A 21,303-nucleotide genomic window follows, 5' to 3' on the forward strand; every position below is an offset into this window, starting at 1 on the left:
TTTCAATTTTTTTTTTCTTTTTTTTTTTTCCTATGTACAAAAAGTAACAGGTTTATTTACTCTGGTATTTAAATGAAAAAGAACAAGACAGAGATATTATTATCTTTTTTATATTGTTAAATTTTTTTAATAAATTATCTTTAGTTATTTTTCTTATGTCTGGCTTACATAAACCTTAGCTGAGGTGAAACAGAACGGTATAGTCTCAGCTATACTGTGTGACATTGCTACATTCTTTTTTGATTATTGAAGTTATTTACTGATTTTTCTCTCATGCACTGTACACAGACAACTTGAAACTAAATGCAGAAAAGCAACAAAGGACATAAAAATTTCCACACGGGTTAATTTTATTTTTAAAAGTTTATTTGCTTTGCATAGATGAAAACTTTACCTTTTTCATGATTAATCAGGTGAATAGAAACTTGGGGGCATTCTTTGACTTTGGATAAATAATGGCAACAAGATATATTAATGCCACTTCAGAATAAAGATAATGAAAAAATACATTCCAGCTTACAGGTTTTCGACATAACACTTATGGACTAAGTACCATTCCAGAGAAAACTCCCTGTGCAAAGCCTGTATTTTATATAGATAGCTGAGGCAAATATAAAGACCTTCAGCAACAGGACTTGAGTGCATTGCAGGAACATGAAACTTAGTTATCACTTCCACATAAAGCCACCAGGATGTTTTCATAATCTCCTTTGAGTTCATCCTGTCAATTTAAGGACAAATAAACACAATTGTTAGGATAATGGTCTCAAGTGAAATAAATTTCAGTAAGTGTTCAATATACATGTACCAAACATCAATCCTTCACCTAAATAAATTAATCACTTGATAACACATACGTGTTAGCCACAGACTGAGCTTGAACTGAGTACCCTCACTGAAGTTATTCATATGACCTAGAAATAAACACATGCATTTCCAGAGTGGAGCAGAGGTAGACAGGGCCAATAAAAATCCTGGAAGGTCTCATGGCATAAATAAAGAAGAGAAGCACAGAAGATTTCTATCCGCCCAGGAGCTTAAGCTTTTCTTCTCTAGATAAAGCGAAAATGCCTTCTTTGACCAGTGATGTCCAATGTTCATTAATATTAAAACACTATACACATTGTATCTGGGATTATCTCAAACACAGGCTAATAGTACAGTGATATTCAATTCACCACAGGATCACTCATTCAGCTTGGAAAAAATGGTATGTACTGTAATTATTACATGCGATGTTTTTTCAAGTTTCAATCTACTTTGCAGACAAGTATTAATTTTTTTAGTGTAGCCAAGATACACCTCAAGCCATTTGCACGCAATCATCACTTTGGAACACGATGAAGTAATGTAATTACACACTAAATTACAGATCACACACAGTCATGACGGAAGAGTAACAGTGATCTTTGGTACCTAACTGAAAAAGTAGCAGACACCAATAAAAATAAAAAATGCATTTTGTTACATATAGGGAGTACGTTTCTAGTCCAGTCAAGACTTTTTTTTTTTTTTTTAGTGGTGTCTATTAGCCTCCACAAAGCTGTTTTGCAAGTTTAGCTTTCTTCAAGTCCCTCCTCATTTAAATTTTTTGGAAAATACATTGGATGGTCTGTCCCCTTTAAGAAGATATTTTTATTTAAGTCACCTAGAAAGCAGGCCAAATAAATGTCAAGTTAACAAGGTATTTGCAGGAGAACTTCAAATGTTAAAAACCAATAGCCAGTTGCATCAAATATCTCCCATAGAGCTGTGAGTGCAATCATCTCCACTCTCCTGCCAATGTACCTTATGTCTGCCCAAGCACAGGAACCTGGGGATACTGTAGTCTCCAGTCAACTCTTGGCTTCTACTGTAAGATGATATCCCGAGACATGTATAACTAATAACAAATTGCTATAGCTTTTGTAGCAAAAGCATTGCCCCAGAAAATGAATTAGTTTTACCAGCATGTGAATTACTGGGAACATGAGCTACTCAGCTACAATGAGTTACTCAAGATGAACTGGTGACTGAGGAGCAGAAGAGTTAACAAACCCTTACTTAACTTTGAAAATCATTCGGTTTTTTTGCATATCATACGTCACCTGAGAGAAAACCTACCATAATGGCTTGGCGGAGAGAGATGCCATACAGCCTCTTGTAATAGCCTTTGATCTCATTCATATCCACTTCATGGCGCGAAACCATGATTCTGATGAGCTCTCTGTGCCGTGTCCCAAAGCCCTGTTAAAAGAAAAAAAGAAAAAAAGAAAAAAGAAGAAAGAAGAAAAAAGAAGAAAGAAGAAAAAAAAAAAAAAGAAGAAAAAAGAAAACAGAAGACAGAAAAAAAGAGAAAAGGAAAAAAGAAAAAAAAGAAAAAAGAAAACAGAAGACAGAAAAAAAGAGAAAAGGAAAAAAGAAAAAAAAAACGAAAAAAGAAAAAAAAACAAAAAAAGAAAAAAAAAAAAGAAAAAGAGGCTACTTATGTTATTGAAATATCTTAAATCAAGGTTCTGCGTGTTAATCCATCAGATGTCTTTGTGGGTATACAGAGCCCACATCCTATGCCTCTAACATCTCTCATGAGGAGGTCACCTCATATCCCCCTTCTGTTCCCTATGAGCACAATTCACTTCTGACAGGCTACCTCCACCCCTGGATTTCCTTTTTACACATTTCTTTTAGCTGTTTCCTAAAAAGAGGCACATCCTTCATTGTGCTTGCTAGACACGAGACACAACCTAGACTTCACTGCCTTTTTTTATTATTTTTTAAGAGTGCAATGAACTGTATTTTCATAATGATTCACTCAGTTTTTCACATACTGTTCCTAACCAAGTCACAGGAGTTATGAAAATACCTGTATACTAGATTGTTTCAGGATCTCCAGCTGCCTCACTCAACTTAGGTTCCAAATTTGCCAGAAGATTAGGCTTGTCAAACATTAGGCTCCTATAAGGTTCTTGTCAAGATCTGTAATTGCTTTCCCCTAATATTTTTGCGGCTTCATAAATAAGAAAAGTTCCAGTTAGCTTTCTGTCACTGTCTAGAGTAAAAGATATATGTGTGGATGGACAGATGCCTTCCTGAACACACTATAGGAAACAGACAGCTCCTCCTATGGAAAGACACTCAGAGGTTTCAAAAGAAAGAACAGAAAGAGAGAGAGAAATACACTGAATTTCCTTCTGCAGTTCTTTTTTATCACACAAAGGGCTTAGAGATCTCTAGCTAGCTTGTTATTTTTCAGCTTACAAAGCACCCCATGTTTACAAAGAGAAGTTCTTTCTTTAGGTTACCTTCATCGCCAAGTGCAGTTTTTCAGCGAAGAAAGCTGGCTTGCTTGTGGCACACTTCACTGTAATAAAACAATGAGATAAGGTCACATCTGTTATACATGTAACAAGTAACAAATGGCAAAAGTTTGGAAAGAAAACACTTTAAAAGCAGTCTCAGTGTTCCTACCAGCATATCCATTTAGCTACTTCTTTGTTACCTCTCTTCAAAATATGGGAGAAGTAGCAGTTCCTTTCCTCTGTCTATTCAGAAAGCAATTCAGTCAGGGGAGAATAGTTACAAGATTGTGCTCCCCAGTTTACTGCCACAAAATTAAGAAAGATGTTGCAGTTCCCAAGAAGAAAAATGTGAAAGCATTTGTGTCTTCTACAACAGAGCTGGAGGTTATGATCTGATGTTTTGTAAACCAAGTTATACTAAGTACTTGCCCTCCACTTCTGATATTAAGAGGGATGTGATGGGACTCATTCTTTTATCCAAAGTACGCTTGATTGTAATACAAAAGCTGAGAACAAGATGGGTGTCTGGCTTCTGATTCCATCCCTGGTCCACTGATAAGAGTGATTTAAGTGAGTCACTGCCTCACCTTATTGTTCATGAGGAACAGTAATGTTACGGGTCTTAATATACACCTTTAACACAAACCTTATAAGAATATTTTCTTTAACAAAACCACAGAAGGCAATCTGTTATATTTTTAATAATCACATATTATAAACGTCTTTGAAAAACAAAATTTAGAGAAGAGTGGGTTTGGTTTTGTTTTTTTGAAGACAGGTTCAAAACTATTGGATTTTTGATACATATTGTGCCTGTTCTGACAGGTCTTTTTGACATATTGACTCCCTGTAAAGATCTTCCTATGTTGATGACACATTTGTTCTCCTTAAAAGATCTTTCTATATATCAGGGGAGGTATTTCTACTCATTCATCAACTTTAACTGACTTTAAATAACTCAATTAAATGACTATGTTCAGACTAGATTTTCCAAAGTATTATTTAGCAAGTTTCTCAATGAAGCAGGGTAAACCCAGAATGGCCTCCTATCAGAGCATGTATGACGGTAGTAAAAAGTAGGTTTTTATATGGTCAGTATATATACTAGGTTACAATCTGCAGAACTACTTACCAAGGGCAGTCAGGCAGTTCTCAATATCACCTTTCAGCTCCAAATCTAGTACCTTGTTCATGTCATGCTTGCTGTATTTGGTGTACTTCTGAAAGACTAAATAAGGGAAGAACACTCAGTGAACAGTGATGAAAATACAGCATTCTCCCTGCATTGCCTCTGCCTTATTCTGCCCTCACTGCTGCAGCAGTGCACACAGATGACTGATTGTAGGCCATCTTTCTCATTTTCTTCAGCCAGCACAGTGTAAAGAGCAGTGTTACTGCATGGACTGGTGGAGTCAGCATAAGGAATGGGACTTTGTTAGGATGGTAGGTTTTGTGTTTCCAGTGGTAGGGATGGAGGCTGTCCAATTACTCCACTGGAGCCTTTGACATTAGGTGATATCCCTATACCCAGGGCAAACTGGCTGAGGAGCAAGACCACAATGGGGAGCATTCAGAACCCCTGCCACACTGATTCCTTGGCCTTGTGATCACTAGCCATGTGAGACTTCATGGTAATAGTTTTGTTAACAACCTAAATGGTATTGCTCATCACTAGAACGAAAAGAACATCTAAGCTCCCAAGTGCACCCTTAGTCAGCAAGCATGTATCCAATTACAAAGACCTTTGTAGCAGTCAGAGTCACATCTTGATAATCTATATCTTCTCTGAGTTTCTGAGCAGGCCATGTTCTGAGCAGGCCTTTGTGAAGCACAAAGTTTCATCCAACCTACCCCTTCGGAGATGCGGGTAGCTTCTTGCAGTAAGAACAGTAACAAACACATTAATATCTGTTCCTTTCCTTTTCTCTCCCGCTTCATACAAGGCCTGTCATAAAGAAAAGAAAGTAGTAAAGTTAACATCAGTATAGTAAAACTCAAACAGAAATACTGAACTTCTGAGGCTACCAGCCAAAGGTAGGCCATTGCTTGTCAGTAATGAACTCAGGCCCTTAACACAACCCATAACAAAACTCTACACAACCTCTAACTAACTAGCTCTATCAAGCAATACTTCATACTTCACTTATGTCATAATACTACCTAGAGAACACTATGCAGCTACAAAACACATTTTCAGACATTTTACGATCACCGTCTAGCTGTCCTGGGTATACTACATTCTTGAATGAAGATATTTTTCATATATCATGATATGCTTACATTCTGCATGGGAGTTTAGGACTGGCAAGCTTTCTTCAGACAAATAAAATTATCTCTAATATTAACTGGACAAATGTGAAGGAGCAGCCTACGCACCACGTACTCCTTGTCTTTCCAGGAGTGACTTTAATGGAAGTAAGAACTAAATCGGTCTCCTTCATTTTCCTCACGTCCTCAAACCTCTCTAGAAGTAATAATTAAAGACCTCCAAACAGCAGCAAAGAAGATTTAACAACACTCTCTCTGCACCGAGAGAAACAGTATTGAACTTTTGAGCTTAGACAGAGTATTAATTTACTGACCTTTCATATCTAGGGCTGACGATAAAACTAAACTCCTTATGTAGCAGGAATAAAAGCAGCATTGCTCAATGGCCTTTTCTTGGTTGGATCTTTTAAATTTCAATTTAAAGTCAATCTACATTTAAATTGTAACAGTGATGTAAGATTTTATAGGTGGAAACTCAGGAAAGACTGCTAAGGTTTACCAAGATTTTAACAAAATCACACTAATGGTGGAAGAAATAAGGGAAAGGTCAGTTGTTAATTTTAAAATTATTCAGAAAATTACTGTGAGGTTTACCCAATAATCTTGAAGGGTTCATCACTGTAAAGCAATAGCTATAGCTAAAATACTGCAGAGTTCACGCTGGTCAAGGTATGGTAGCTGGTTCTGCACATACTTGAGCACACCCTTGTCCCTCAATTCAAAAACTGTGTTATGAACAGAAAGATGATTGTGTCTAATCCCTCCAGTTGTTGACCTCTACTTCAAATGGTCTGCATGCTTTATATGAACTAGAAGAGGTCTTGCAGAAATGTTTCTGAAGCTAGATATTAGGGTGAAAATTTAATTTCCTTCAGACAGTGAAGCTTACATGAACTTTTTTAAAATAGTATCCCCTCAGAAAAAAATGCTACATAACATATAAATCTCTGTTAGGCCTGGAATGCACAAGATTCAGGTAGAACATTAACAGCCAGAGTTTGTAATCTCAAGTAAGTCAGATGAAGAAGCTCTGCAGAGTACCAAGTATGATCTTACCCTGGCATCACTGTCAGCAAGCTCATCATTCACATGAGAATCTTCACATCGGTCAGCCTACATAAATAAATAAATACAAGTTCACTGGTACTCAGAATCATACAGTTCACCAAAACTCAGCATTTTAGAATTCTGCCCTACCATTCTCATACATAACTTTATACATAACTGCAGATAGATACTGTTATGTCAATCATTCTGTGAATAAAGCTATTGTATTTGTTAATCAGTCAGAGCTCACATTTCTAAGGCCATCAGCAACTCATTTCTGAAGTCCTACATTAAAATCCACAGGAAGTATTGTTTCTTAATGTGAAGTTAGAGGCTTGGAAGCTGTGATCTGGTCCCTAATGACCATTCAATAGACTCTTTTCAAGTTAGTTTGAAACCAAAAACTGAAAATCAAAATGATGCACACAGACGTATCAAAAAATAATCCCACATGCATGTACAAGCTTCATATACATGTTCTGAACAATCATGGAATCAAATATTTATGCATTTTAAAAGGGTCTTTTTATTGGGTGGCTCCAGTGTTTAAACTCATCTGCTTTTGAACATAAATTCACAAAATACCTTGTCGATTTGTTAGCTCCCTGTCCCTGTCCCATTATCTAACTACTAGAAATGTATCTTAACAGCAAGCCAAAAGGTTTATTTCTCTAATTGTAAGCATTTCTTCTTTTTCTATTTCTAGTCAATTGACATGACATTATTCCTGTTGTTTTTTCAAGTGCTTACAGTTATCACAAAAAAGTCTTAAAAGCATAACTGATAAACAATAATAAATATCACTGTTTTTCAAAATGCATTTGAGATAAAATCTCATTATAGCTTGTTTAAGAACAATTTCATATGGTCTAAGATATGTAAATAAAAAATAATGCAAGAAAATAAATATTATCTAAATCCTTATTTATTGTATGCCTTGCTCTAAAATAGTCTTGACAACATTAATTTTTTCTAACGGGTAATGTCACTCAAAATGCTTAAGCACAGCATACCTTGGCTAGAGCAACCAAAGCCTTCTGAAAGTCTCCAGATGTGTCAGAGATAATGTCTTGAGTCAGATCTCTCTTCAGCACTGAAATCGAAAGAAAAAGGATTCATAGTTTGTTTTAAAGTTATCAATTAATTTGACTAGATGATCTTTAAAGGTCCCTTCCGACCCAAACCATTCTATGATTTTTCAGCCTTTACTTAACTTCCCACTTAAATATGCCCACTGGAAATGCAGTTTTCTTACTTTCTCTCACTTAGCTTTGAGAGAAGGGGTACATTTGTAACATGTCCTCTAATCCCTGAGACATGCTGTGAAATTGGAGGCTAAACCCAAAATCTGCTGAAAAAGTCCTTCTCTAAGGTCTTGTGGGTGGCATTGTCTTGGGTTCTTGCTTGTGAACTACAAAAAAAAGCCTGAAGCTGTTTCTGAGCCATTTGTCTTTCATTCTTATTTCTGGTTGTTCTTGTCAGCACTGAACTCAATCACAAAACTCTTCTGAAAAATCAAACTATTAATTTGGGCTTCTAACTGAGACTATTTGGATGGAAATCTCTTGTAAAAGTTAGCCCATAATCTCAGAAAACATAATTTAATTAGACAACACTGACTGACTGCAGGAAACTTTACATATATGAGAGATACCACATTATGTTTTAGTTATCTCTTCAAAGATCATCCCCCTTTAGTTCACTGATTGCTCCTACTGCTGATGTTATCTGTGTTGCTAACTCAATAAGCTTTTTTTTCAAGCCTAGTGAGATCTTAAGAGGTCAGGCAAGGCTTGGTTACAATAGAAGAAAAGCAGCTGGTTTTTGCTTGTGTCCTAGAAAGCATCTAAATGCATGGCCCATTCCATGAGACATCTGCAGGTCTGGGGATGATGGTGTGCCTTTTCTTTCTGTATTGGGATCTACATAGGTCAGAAAAAGTCAGTATGACCTCCCTCCCCTGCAACTCTTTCAATCTTATGTGAAGGTTCACTTGCCTCCTACAATGTCATCTCAGCTTCTCATACTGAGAAGCGGAGCTGTGACTGTAGTGTGTCTGCTATAGAGTTATACCATTAATACTTCTTTCTTGCTCTGAATTACCTTCTTTGTAGTATCTGCTGACTTCCTTGATCTCTCTGTTGTTTCTTGAGGCCAGAATCTCGATTAAGGTATCTTCATCAGTTCCAAGCCCCTGATAAAAATGGTTGAAATTTTAGAAATGTTATTTGATACAATAAACTTACAATTTAGAAGACCAGAAATAAGATGAAAATCACGGACTTGGCTTTGAAGGCCCATGTGGAACAAGAAAAATGAAGAACATTGTGCTTCCATGCAATATAGTTATTTCAGCTCTTTTGGAAATTTCAGCTCTTTTGGAATTAATTTTTATCACATGTAATATCACTGATACCCAAAAGACGTGCTAAAGGGACCAAGCAGTGCACATAAAAGATAGGAATATAAAATTTATGAAGAAAAATACCCCCTTCCCTTTTTGTTTTCTCTTATGTAATCATGTATGTAAACAGTATGTCCTTCTACCACTACATCAGCAACCAGTTTTCAGAAGGCAGGAGTTCTTTCTCACAAAAGTATGCCATTTGCACCCAGTCATCTCCTCCAACCCTTAAATTCAGCGGAGATTGCTGGGTCTTGTTCTCAGAACCTGGATTACCACTACAGATTAATTTTGCAAAATAGGGTTAAAATGAAGACAGTACACAAGCTTTGAAATCCAAGTCCAGTGTCACTTACAGACCCTGATAATTATTTATGCTCTTTAGGAAAGATTTTCTCAGAAGCTTTTGCCTTACCTTCATAGAGGCTCTTAATTCTTCAGCGTCAAACTGAGCTGGAGTTTTGAGCAGAGCCACAACAACATCTTCCAGGTGGCTTTTTAGAACCTTTTTCAAGGCTTCTTCCAGACTCTGTGACAGGAAGAATAAGAAACACACTAAGCTAGGGAATGGTAAAAATCTGCTGTTCAGCTTCAGCCCAAAAATTAAGTCTGATCTCTCTCTCTAATCTCTAAGTCTGAATCTTAGTCTACATCATTTCTTTAGCTACTAGAAAGAATTATGAAGCCCTACTTGAAATTATTAATTTGTCACCTTTATGTTAATCAAAGTGTCAGGGTTTTTCAGTACGTATTCAGGAATGCTTTCACACATTGCAATTCAGCCATATTCACCCATTTACAGCATCAGAAGAAGACTCAAAACAGACTACTTTTTTTTAGGAGAAGGTAATACTATATTGCTGTTAAGATTTGCTTATCTGGATAGCATTTTAATTCATCCGTTTATTGCATAAACGATACAGAATTTGCAGTGGAAACCATGGACATACTGTAATATCGCCGCACACAAACCTGCAAGTCCTGAAGTTATGATTTGCGCTATATTCTAATTTGACCTAAATTTAAGTTAAAAAAAAAATCTGTTTTATTCTGCTTCCTATCTGCAAATGCTCAGTACTCTATTTTGTTACATTAAAAGTTACAGGCCTATTCTCCACCAAGTATTTGTCAAGGCTGTGGCTGTAAGAGTGAGAAGGTCAACCTGCTTTGTCAGGATACCTAAGCCAACAAGATTATTTCAGAAGCAAACACTACATCCGTAGTTAGTTCTGTTCTGCTTTTGATGGTGTGCCAGGAACCAGGGTATCTAATAATCTAACAGCATTAGTCTCCCTGTGTCTTTCAAGCTATATTTTAATTTAGGTCCTTAAAAAATATAATTACAAGACTGAAGCTTCCTCTGAGCGGGGAGAGGACTGTGAAAACCACAAGTGAGGTTTCCTGAAAAGAAACAGGAAATCTAGGCTAAAATGAGATATTAGACTTATTTTCTAAGTTGGACCTTAAAAGTTACACTTAGAGTTACAAAGCAAAAAACTCAAAGGAATCACTGTCCAAGGAGCAAACACTCACTAACTCTGGTATGCTACCTGTGCAATCATAATTTCAATTTAGACTTACAGGTTCAACTGGAGAAAATTTGTTATCAAGAAAAGTAAGAGCTATTAAAACCTTTTCCAGAAACATTCAGTAATTTCCAAGCTTCTCAGTTCCAGGGACTAGCAGTTTTACCAGTCAGAGGTACAAGAACACTGCCCCCTGTACACCCATCCCCATACCAGTGTTGGTATACTTGTGGAACAGTGTTATGGTCCTACAACTTTCCTATCCTATTTAGCATTCTATCTGGACTTAAATATTCAGAGAGATGCCTTTAAGTCGCTTTCTCCATCTCTCCCTTTCTCTCAGCAGACAGTCTCCCAGGTGGTAGTGAAGTCTCTGCATTCCCAGTGATTTAGTGATTTAAAGGATCTTTAGGGCATTCAAAAAGCTGGAAAGTCAGAACTTCAAAATTTTTCTTTTTATTTCAAAATAGTGGCCGGCATACAAAAGGTTCAGCCCTGTCAATATAGTTGCAGGGTATTATCATTCTGTCATGGTTTTCACAAACTACAGAAGGCAGAAAACTGTAATTTTTTGTTCTATGAAGCTAAAGCTATATGTATCATCTGAGCCAGGAGCAACATTGATATTCTGGGTGTAATTTTAAGCTTGGCTTGAATATACTTTACCTTTCCTTTAGCCTGCTGATAGGCAGCTTTGATCTGCTGACGCTGAGCATTTGTTCTTTTAGTCAAGATGTCAATGATGGTAGCTTCATCCACACCTGCAAGACACCAAACAACAACATGTCTAATATATTGGAAATAGAGTGGTCTCCAGTGCGTCATTTAGCCAAATAATAATTTTTACATTTTATTATTTTATTTATTTCATATTTTGATTTCTTGACACACTGAAGTTTAACCAAAGGAAAAACTGTAATCATCTACTGACTTACAATTAGTGATGTAGTGAAGAAACCAAATAGATTACCACAGAATACAGAAACCTATGTTTCTACAATTTCATATAGAAAGTCTTAAAGTGTTCTGAGTACAGAACTTACACTACAGAATAACTAAAAAAAAAAAAAGAATTACATGACATACTCATTTAATCTCAGTAAGTCACATTGAAAAAGGTTTCAAAGTACAGGCAAAGCGCCAAATATGAATTTCATTAAAAGAGAGAAGTGCAATAGAAGCATACACTACATTATCAGCATATTCACTGCCTCTTGCAGGGATTTTATGGAAATCAAATCAAAAAGTATTAGTATGGTATGTTATAATATTTTTTGATTCTCTAGAAATTAAATTTTTACAATCCTTCCTTCAACATATTCAAGAACTTTAATGTAGTACTAAGGTCTGAAATTGTAATACAACATCAGGATATCAAAGAGTTGAGATTCGTTACCAAGTGGCATAATTTAATGTGTAGCCAAGCTTTTAAAAGCAGAGGCATCTCTCCTGCTTGCCATTGCCTTTCACTCTGATATTTTATTCAGTACTATTCTCAAAATTTCCTAAGGGGGAGACCTAATGTAGCAGGTTAAATATTTACTTCTCTTACCCTTTACAGTAATAGCTTTGTCCAAAGCAACAACATCAGCTGATGGATTGAAGTTAGGGTATGACTGTACTCCAGGGCCACCTTTTGAACTTTTCTGCAGAGGAAAAAAAAAAATTAAAAAAATAATAATTGCTCATTCCAAAGAATATTTTTGCAAAGAAGTAGTTTTAGATGCCTAAATAACCATGTATTTGGGATTGCCTATTATAGGACTATCAAGGAACATACTCAATTCTGTAACTACAGAGAACTAAACAGACTCAGTAATGGATATGCATTGGATCTATTCCTTTCACACCTCTTCTATTAAACAGAAAGTATTTCATATCTTGTTTTAGGCACCTGAAGACGTATTCCTCAGAGTAAGTTGGATTCCACGGGAAAACACTTCTCAACCGTTACATTAGGCAATTATGTCCAAATTTTAAAGGCTCTAAAACCACAATTAAATCCTACAAGCACTGCCACTAAAATGCTACTTATTTCCTTGCAATCTTATGCCAATTGACTGTGCATCACATTAACTGACTTCTCAGCTGACTCATAGCTAAGGCTACAAGCACTGCTTGCATGTAAGATCTTGGAGAAGATTTCAAGTCTAATCTTACAAGGAAGTGCAGAACTGTTACCCAGCTTCTTTGAAACTTGAGACGTAAGCCACACTTCCTTCACAGACATTATCTACTGGCTGCCTTTGGTGAATTCACTCCTAGATGGGCACTCCCTAGTCAATATCTAAAGTGCTCTGGGAATAACTAGGGATGACAAATTCTACGACGTGACAGATTATGTGGCTTGCTCTAAGTCAGCAACATGACAAACCAAGTTACTGGTAGGGTCTATAACCCAACAACACTACCCAACCGATGCCATACTCATCACCGTGTTTTACAGAAGCTATAAAATGTGCCAAGATTCTTGGATGAAATATTTACATAAAATTTCCCTTGGTATGATATATGTTGAGATTTTTTATTTTAAAAAATCCAGTAGTTTAGCCAAACTTTTTCAGAATCATCTGTACTCTTTGTCCTGTTTCAACAACTCACTGTTTTAATTTTTTTAAATCCTTTGCCATTAAAGTTAAATAGCACAAGACAAATGGCAAGGTCTTATGGGTACATGTTTTACGTACAGCATTCTGTATTGAATTTTGTACACTTCTAACATCTGATAATTAAATATTCAACTCCCTATACAATTATATCACTAGGAGTTGTATAAGAGCAGAGGGACTGCATAATTAAAGCAGTGTCTTGCATATGTTTGAAAAAATCTCTGTGACTTGCGTGATAAGCCAACAGAGGAATGGAACTGGTTTGCTGCTTGTTTCCCAGGCACACTAAGTTAGACTTTGTATACTGCTTTCCATGACAAACTTATCTACTAGCAATAAAAAACTGCCTTTAACCAACACAGCCAGAATGACTCAGGACCCTCGGGGTGCAAGGGGGATGAGATGGTGGAACCAAATGTTTAGGCACAAAATGTTATGGAGTCAAAGTTACAAAATCCACAAACGTCTAGAGCAGACAATTTATTTACTGAAATTTCCCCTGTGTTCAATTTTTTAAGATGAAAGTTCTTTCAGGATCTCCTGTGACTTCGCAGTGTGCAGCTTTACCTTTGCTGACAGTCATTTCAGTATCTTAATCAACTTCATTATCACAAAGACTCTCCACATCGTCCTAGTGCATTAACTCTTGACTTCTCACTACCATAAGCCTCCCTTCTAATCAGTACCATTACTGATCATCTGAGAAGTTTTATTACATATTGTGACTCTTTCCACCATAAGCACAACATATGATATGAAAACTAGGACATATACTAGTTCCAAAACTAGGAACTATACTAGTTCTTAGTATACTAGGAACCAGCTTAGTTCCTCCTTTACATTCCTGGGCTCCAACTCATGGCTTCCCATACCTCAGCCTAAGAGTCTCTGGTTTTCTCATGTACGCCATCTGAACATGTTCTTACACATTCACCCACCTGTGCATCAGATTACTACTTTAAAGAGGACAGCTTGAGTGAATCAGTGATTGGCCACTGGAAATTACAATTTCATTACAGTAACTAGTTCTGCCTAGGAATTGATAATTAGGCTGGTATGTGCACATAAGAGTAATTTTTCATCTGATAGAAGACTTGCTAGGTTATTAGATTATATTAGATTATATGATGCAATAAAATTGGGTTCTAGTTCTAATAATCTGGAGTTTTGCCATTGGCTTTCCTCCCTTTGAGTATATGAAAGGCGTTTGGTGGCCTATGCCTTTAAATCACTTCTAAAAGTAGTTGGAAATAGCATGATGCTCTCAAAAGGTGGTAATACTTACAATACATTCCTGCTCCTGATTTTCCATGAACCATGCCTGTTTCAGAAATTCTGATACCATAGCCATGTTGACAGAGTTTCTGGGAAGAGATGCATCCAGTTACAAACCATTATTCATCAAGTTACAAACCATTTTTCATCAAGTTACAAGCCATTTTTCATCTTTTTCAGCACCAGTGCAACTCAAGGTTTCCCACTGGTTTCCCAGCTGGTTTCCCACTGGTTTCCCAGAAAGCTGGTTTCCCAGCTTTTCCAGAAGATACCATGCAGAATGGGAAAAAAGACCAATGGTGAAGTGATTTGACATTGAGCACCCAAAAATAATGAATAGGTTGCTTCATAACAACTTTGAAGTGAGGAATATTCTGTTTGCTAATAGAAACAGTGAGGGAACAAAGAGCAGAAATTAATGTTTTATCAAATAAAGTATTTTTGATCTGCTCAAAATATTTTTTTTTTTTTTCCCGAAACACACTTCCATAGCAAACTGTAAGGGAGGCTTGGTTTTAAAGCATACATATAAACAATAAACTAAAGATAATGTTGCTGGGCAAACTGGAGTGTCTTTGAATCTAGTGTGAAGAGACAAGATGCTATTCATGATCTTGGGGTACAAATGATATAATGTAGATCATATACACGAGTATAAAAAATGATGTTGCTTATGCTACAAACACACTTGCCTTACCTATGTCCTGTGTCCCATAGGAAGGGCAAAAAGCAGTCATTTAAAGTGACACACACCAGTGTAGCTGCAGCCCAGCTGCTTCTTTCCCTCATAACAAAACTGTAAAACTTACTTCCACGTTCAGCTGCCAACAAAGAGGCAGCTAACCTCCCACAGCCCTCCTCCAGCCCTCCAGCCCAGCTCCACCCTTCCCTCCCCTCTCCAAGGCAGGAGCCACCCACACTCCCTCTCCCTCAGAAAACTTGCTTTTGTGCCCTTCCCTCAGCCCTGAGGGCCCAAGATTCAGCTCTGCCTGTGCTGCTAGAAAAACTGAAACCGACTCCAAATCTGTATTTATATGTTACTTAGAGTAGGTCTCATCTACCATCTATATGGGTAAATAATGGTCAGAATATTATGTCAGTTGTAAGGATCAACTTTTATGCACGTTTAAGGATCAGAAAAGCTTATGTTGCTATTAAAAAAGGCATTTGATCGAGCTGTTATAGTGACTCCTGTACCCTTCTTTTATTGACAGAAGAAGTATATAAGGCCAGATGAAGTACTATGGTCTGTAAAGTTCTGCTGCATTTTATGACAGCATACATAAAGGCCATATGCAGCAGCATGAAAACATTCTAAAGTCTCCATACTACGTGAACTGAGTCACCAACAGTGACATGTACAGATATGTCTGTCAACTAATAGATTCACAGAGTGTATAATCGTTTAAAACTAAGAAACAAGATTCAGTTTCACAGCACCAGATCTAAGAAGAGGTGGGACCAAAACTGCGTTTTGGTTGGTAAAGTAACACTTCTCAGGAATCAAGCTGGTAGAGCTGGCTCCAGGGGGAACTGCTAACATCTCCATTACTTCTGCCTGTCCCCACCCTCACCCCTCACACCCGGCTCTAGAGGTTTTGCTGCTCTCCGGGGTGACTAAAGCAGAAGGCTGCTAGCCTACACTAAATTGGGTTTATTAAGCCTCTAAACCTTCATGTCTATCTTAACTTAAATTAGAGATACAGTAAAAGAATTCTGTGCCTTAAAAACTAAGTCTTTTTTTTCCCTCCTTTTTAAATAAAGACACTTTGGCATGCAGATCCATCTACTTCCATCTAGTAAACAAATAATGTAATTTTAATAGAAGTCAAAGTAAGCAATGGCTCTTGAGAGGGGCTAAAGACCTTACTCTGCTTGAATTGGCTCAGAAAGTTAAAAAAACACCTTACATATAAAACTGTTTGCCAACTTTATAAGAAACTATGGCTAATAAGAAAAAAGAAGACTGGAATCTAGGAAGACAGCCAGCCCCCTGACAGAGTAGAGGTCTTTCCCAGTGCTTTGACTCACGCCACTCTAAAATGCAAACAGCTCATGTAAACAATACCTAGATCCAGGAGGGATAACTTCAGTCAAAATATTATTTTAAGTTAGTATGAAAAGGACTGGAAGAACTGATGGCTTTCTGCCATATATTTTCCTTTACTTTTGAGCTCAGGACAAAGTCTATGATCAGGGAGATGAAAAAATATATGTACCTACAGAGTGGTGCAAACAGAAGCTACCACAGAAAAGTGTGACACTTCTTTCTGCTTACTCTATACTGAATACCTATTTGAGAGTTATTCTGTTTAATAAAAATATTGTCCAGGCCATGTATCCCACTTCCCAAACTGGAATGTGTAGGCTTTCCATTTAAAAGGAAAGAGCATCAAGAACTTAAAATTTCTGCGTTTGAAAAATATTGTGATTTTTATGCATTTTATCATTCCCAATTGGAATGATCAACAGTGCAACTGGAATGAAAAATCAAACAGAGATCCAGACTGAAAACCCTAACTGTTGCTTCACAAGAATTACTGCAATGTTGCTTTCTGTCTGGCTCCCAGTCTCCAGAAGAAGCATCCTTGAACTGAACTTATGCAAATTTTTAAAAGTTTTGACAAAATACTCAATATTTATTGAAAATATTTAAAGACACAAACTAGACTTTTACATTATAGTCTGTGTATAATGTATACATTATATGTCTACATTATACCATTGACACCATTTCTCCATGCTTATTTAACCATGTCATGAACTGTATCAGATATATCATCTCTGGTTACTGTACAATGCTAGTTACAAGGATCTTAATGTAAATTAATGTCATTGCACCCTACCAGAAAAACAGGCAATTGTTCTAACACAATAATTTATTTTACAGTGGGAAAGTCTACTGAATACGAATGAAAACATCAGAGAGAAAAACAATCTCATCCTTGGAAAATTCAGTGGAAAGTTTTAGCAGAACAAGCCCCAGATGATACAGCCCTTACTTATGTGGCTTTGCCTAAGTTCTTAGTCACAAAACCAGGGTTTTGCTCTGACGTTTCTAAAAGATTGCTTTGCCTCATTTTAATCACTTTCATGAGCAGAGACCCCTCTACAGTCCCAAAGCAGCAAACTGTTGTTAAAGTAACAACAGCTGTTTCTTTTTTTAAGTTTCCATACAAAGCACAAAGTTTTCCAGCAACTCCAGTTTTCCTGCAGGTTTCTACAGCAGCCTACTACAAAGGCAAAGAGAAAGCATAGGAAACAGTCAACTCCAAATAAGTTTGCTTTTAATCTTTTAAGCTTTTTTTTCTTCATTCCTTACATGCATTAAATAAAAGCAGTAATTGTCCAAGCCCTTCTGTGTCCATGAAATGTTTCAAAACTGAAAGAATTTCTCCTGCCCACACCCATCTTTTCCCATGCCAGCAAATCCAACCCACAGAAAATTGTGCCAGGTCACTTGACAAATTTAGTGCACAATTCTTAAAGTTTGTCAGGTCTACAGAGAGCAGCAAAGAATTATGAAAACTTACCTTCTTCCTCACAAATACTACTTTTCAGGGCAGCACAGTCAGGAATAAGAGAGCAGAAGGCTCGCGATGCTTTTATAGCACCGCGCGGCAGACCCCACCTAGCAACCAGCGTGTTTGCACAGCCCCAGCAACCAGCTGCTCTTTGCAGCAGCTAAATCTGGGTAGTGTCCAAAACACAGAAACACACAAAAAAAGTCATTGCAAAACTATGTGCTGGGGAAAGCAGGGGCACATTTCAAAAGGGAAAAGACAACGAATGAGCATGCCTTGATAGCTCTCCTCCCCTGCTGTGGCCACGTCACTCAGTGTAGTAAATTGCCATAAATCTTTCGGGATCGTAAGCTTAAAATGTTAAAAAACTAAACTTGAGTTACTCCGTTCACATTTTTACATATTTGATGCTATACTACTTCAAAGTGAATATATTAAGGCATATCTTTGCTCAGTGAAACTTTGAGAGAAAAAAGAGCGGAGAAGAGTTGATGCGGCTTCCACGTTTCACTGAGCTCTGGTGACTATTAGCTCTGCTTCTTCTGCACATGAACCCATGGCAGAAATGGTCCAGGAATAAGGCATGTCTAAAACTTAATATCGATACCCTATATCTTTTTTTTTGTTCTTTTTTTTTTTTAAAGGAAACACCTGGAAACCGGCAGGCTTAATTGAAGGGCAATAACTGGCACCTACATAACTAGAAAGAGATTGAAACATTCAGATTAAACTCTTAAGTTCAAAGTGAGAGTGGTTTACACAAGATAAGGGATTTCGCCAGCCTGCTAGAAGCGGTTTTCTGCAAGCACTTCCTCACCAAGCCAGCCAAACACATTTTCAGGAGCACGTCCGGCACAGCACCACGTGGCGTATCTCTAACATCTCAGATTGGGCCGGAAAGTGGTGCTCACTGAAGAATACCATTTCCTGAACCAGCAGCATTTGCAATTAGCAGATTGGCCTCCGAGCTGGCTGTACTCCTGCTTTTTGCTGACCTGGATCTGCTGCAACACACTGGTACCTCCAGAATGAGGAAGTATGGCTGATCTGTCTCTCAAGATCATACATGAAATGCAGTCTGCCCTTGAAACCCAGGTGTAGCAATTAATAAAATGAGGAGGAAGGGGAACTGACTGCTGGGTAGCATTAGAGGGGACACTCACAAGTTCCTCAAATGTAGCACATCATTGCATACACAATCCAGCACTGCTTACGCCTTCCTCTGTTCAAAATAGCTCTGTAGAAAACTGTTGGGGCCCTAAATGTGACCCCCACAACAGGGTTTGGCTGTGGGTGCTGGGGGTCAGCTCAGGATCAGCACAGCCAGGGAGGTTCCCATCCCACTGGGCCAAGGGAAGAGTCCCAGTAGTGCTGTGGGAGGCGGTGGCCAGGCTACCCCAGCTCTGCGACCTGCCTTCAGCTGTGGCCCCAGAACTTGGTCTTGCAGCTGGGCTGGGACTGGCTGTGGGACCTGGGCTGGGCCCAACCTGTGGGCTGTTGTCCTGTCCCATCCCATCCCCATCTCCATCCCCAGGAAGGTGCCCGATGCCTGGGGCTGCCCCCAGTGCCCCCTGCTGCTCCTGGCTGGGGTGGTGGGACAGAAGGAGCTACCAGGCCCTGCCTTGCCAACCCCTATGGGGACCCCCCCCCAGTCCTGGCCCCCAGGGAGCCCCCAGCTCCCCCAACTCTCTGGCAACAGTTTTCCCCTGCACATTGTTCTTTCCTTTTTCCCTGCATATTTCACATGTTATTTGACAAAGGCATTTCAGATATTTTCAGTAAGCTGAAGGGGCCTACCAGCTGACAGCAATACTGTGAGCAAGCTGTATGTGGTTTTGTTTATGTAATTATGATGCGTGAAGTTCAGATTACTCCTGCCCTCATGCCCTTCTCCATGTCAGTACGACACTACCAGTCGTATTTCACTGATGTCGGATGTTGGCCAAAACCTCTGTTTACACTCTTTCTGGAACTGTTTTCCTTGTCTATTAGGGAGCGTGGCTAATTGCAATCTGTTTATACTGAAAAGCTGGAAATCTGTGCGTATCCCAGGTGCACCTAGCTGAGTCTTTTGAAGTAATGAAATAACCTAGAAAGTTGGGTTACACAGGCTCAGAGCATCTTTGTAAGTTTTTGGCATTTTCTCAGTAAAGAAGATAGCACAGCAGCATTTACTGCAAGCCTATAAGGGTAGGAATCAGTATGTTACACGTATTTAGTAAGACACTCTTCCATGTTGACTCTTTTTTCTAATACGTTTTCTAAATAATTGGACTATTATCCCATTTTCATCATAGTAGTTCTTCACATCTTTTTTTTTATTATTGTATTGTCTTTCCGGCCTGGCTTGAAGGCATTGTTCTGCAACTCATTGCAGGAGCTGTTGCATTTGCTTTTCCTCTTTCTTAATTGGCAGGGAGATGTTGACTCATCGTCTTTCTGAAACTGGAGTGAGTCACCATCTGAGCTAGAGACCTTTATTGTACAAAACGCTTACACTTAAAAAATGCAATTTAATAGAGGAAGGGTTAGTGTTTATTGTTAAGTTCTCAACTGTAACTCCATAATTTGTTTCACAAAGTTGTAACAGTTTGTGTAGTGTTTATTGTTGACTTGGTATTGTTTATTCGGAAGTGGCAAAGCATGCAGCTACTCTCATAGTGTAAATGGGACAAAAATAAATGTTTTTCTTTACTTTTTTACTCAATGTAACGTCTCTCAGATACTGCTAGTATCACTGTTTTGATACAATAGTCAATGTAGTATGGAATATAGTTGCCGCTGAGAGAAACAGAAATGTTCAGTTAAAATAGAAAAGAAAAATAGTCGCTCTTGGTAAACTGCCAGATTTGGCCTTGCCAAATATTTCTCTTGAGGCTGGTGATAACAGCTTGAGTGAGCAGATGGAGTTTCCCCAAGCAATTCATCCTACACAAGATGACAGCAAAATGAGTCAGGAACTTTTTTGGAGGCTGGGAGAAAGATCAGCAGCCCTTACATCTATTTCAGAGGCTGATGCCTCCCCTGCTGTAGCTCTGTGTTTGTTCTACCTGGGATGCCTTAAAGAAGACTTAAGTTTGGGGATATTGGGGAGAGGATTGTTCTACCCACACTCAGCCAAAGAATCCCATTTTACAAGTGACCTTCAGGTTACCTATGAGATAAAGATTAAGTGGAAATTGATGCTAACAAATTGCATTGTTATGAAATAGCATTATCCTGCAGGAGCTCCTGAGGGTACTAAGTCAGGCAATAAGTCATAAAACAGAGCTCTGCCTACTTCCCACCAGGACAGTCATCCATTTTGAGCCAGCTGATAGCAAGCCAGAGCCACCTGGAATCTGCCTCTCTCATCTTTTGCACTTTGTGACT

At 38.1% G+C, this 21,303-nt stretch overlaps 1 protein-coding gene across 1 annotated transcript; it reads right to left on the reverse strand.

The window, feature by feature from the left end:
• Positions 1-332: 332 nt before the first annotated feature.
• ANXA1 (annexin A1) lies at positions 333-18,090 on the reverse strand. Its single transcript, XM_075527199.1, has 13 exons — positions 17,941-18,090; positions 14,418-14,496; positions 12,076-12,169; positions 11,190-11,284; positions 9,413-9,526; positions 8,697-8,787; positions 7,607-7,686; positions 6,603-6,659; positions 5,130-5,223; positions 4,411-4,506; positions 3,282-3,340; positions 2,104-2,226; positions 333-721 (listed from the first exon to the last, which is right to left on the reverse strand). The coding sequence occupies exons 2-13, from the start codon at positions 14,481-14,483 to the stop codon at positions 662-664; spliced, it is 1,029 nt and encodes a 342-aa protein (XP_075383314.1). The 5' UTR covers positions 14,484-14,496; positions 17,941-18,090; the 3' UTR covers positions 333-661.
• Between the last annotated feature and the right edge of the window lie 3,213 nt (positions 18,091-21,303).

Source organism: Mycteria americana, chromosome Z (assembly GCF_035582795.1).
Source record: "Mycteria americana isolate JAX WOST 10 ecotype Jacksonville Zoo and Gardens chromosome Z, USCA_MyAme_1.0, whole genome shotgun sequence".
In the NCBI taxonomy this organism is placed as follows: Eukaryota; Metazoa; Chordata; class Aves; order Ciconiiformes; family Ciconiidae; genus Mycteria; species Mycteria americana.

What these genes read in the sequence shown, in the direction of transcription:
- ANXA1 (XM_075527199.1), bottom strand. Translation starts at nt 14,483, where the DNA reads ATGGCTATGGTATCAGAATTTCTGAAACAGGCATGGTTCATGGAAAAT. An exon ending in CAAAGCTATTACTGTAAAGG is followed by an intron (nt 11,285 to 12,075) that starts GTAAGAGAAGTA and finishes GGTGTCTTGCAG; the next exon opens with GTGTGGATGAAGCTACCATC. An exon ending in GAACTGCCTGACTGCCCTTG is followed by an intron (nt 3,341 to 4,410) that starts GTAAGTAGTTCT and finishes GTTTTATTACAG; the next exon opens with TGAAGTGTGCCACAAGCAAG.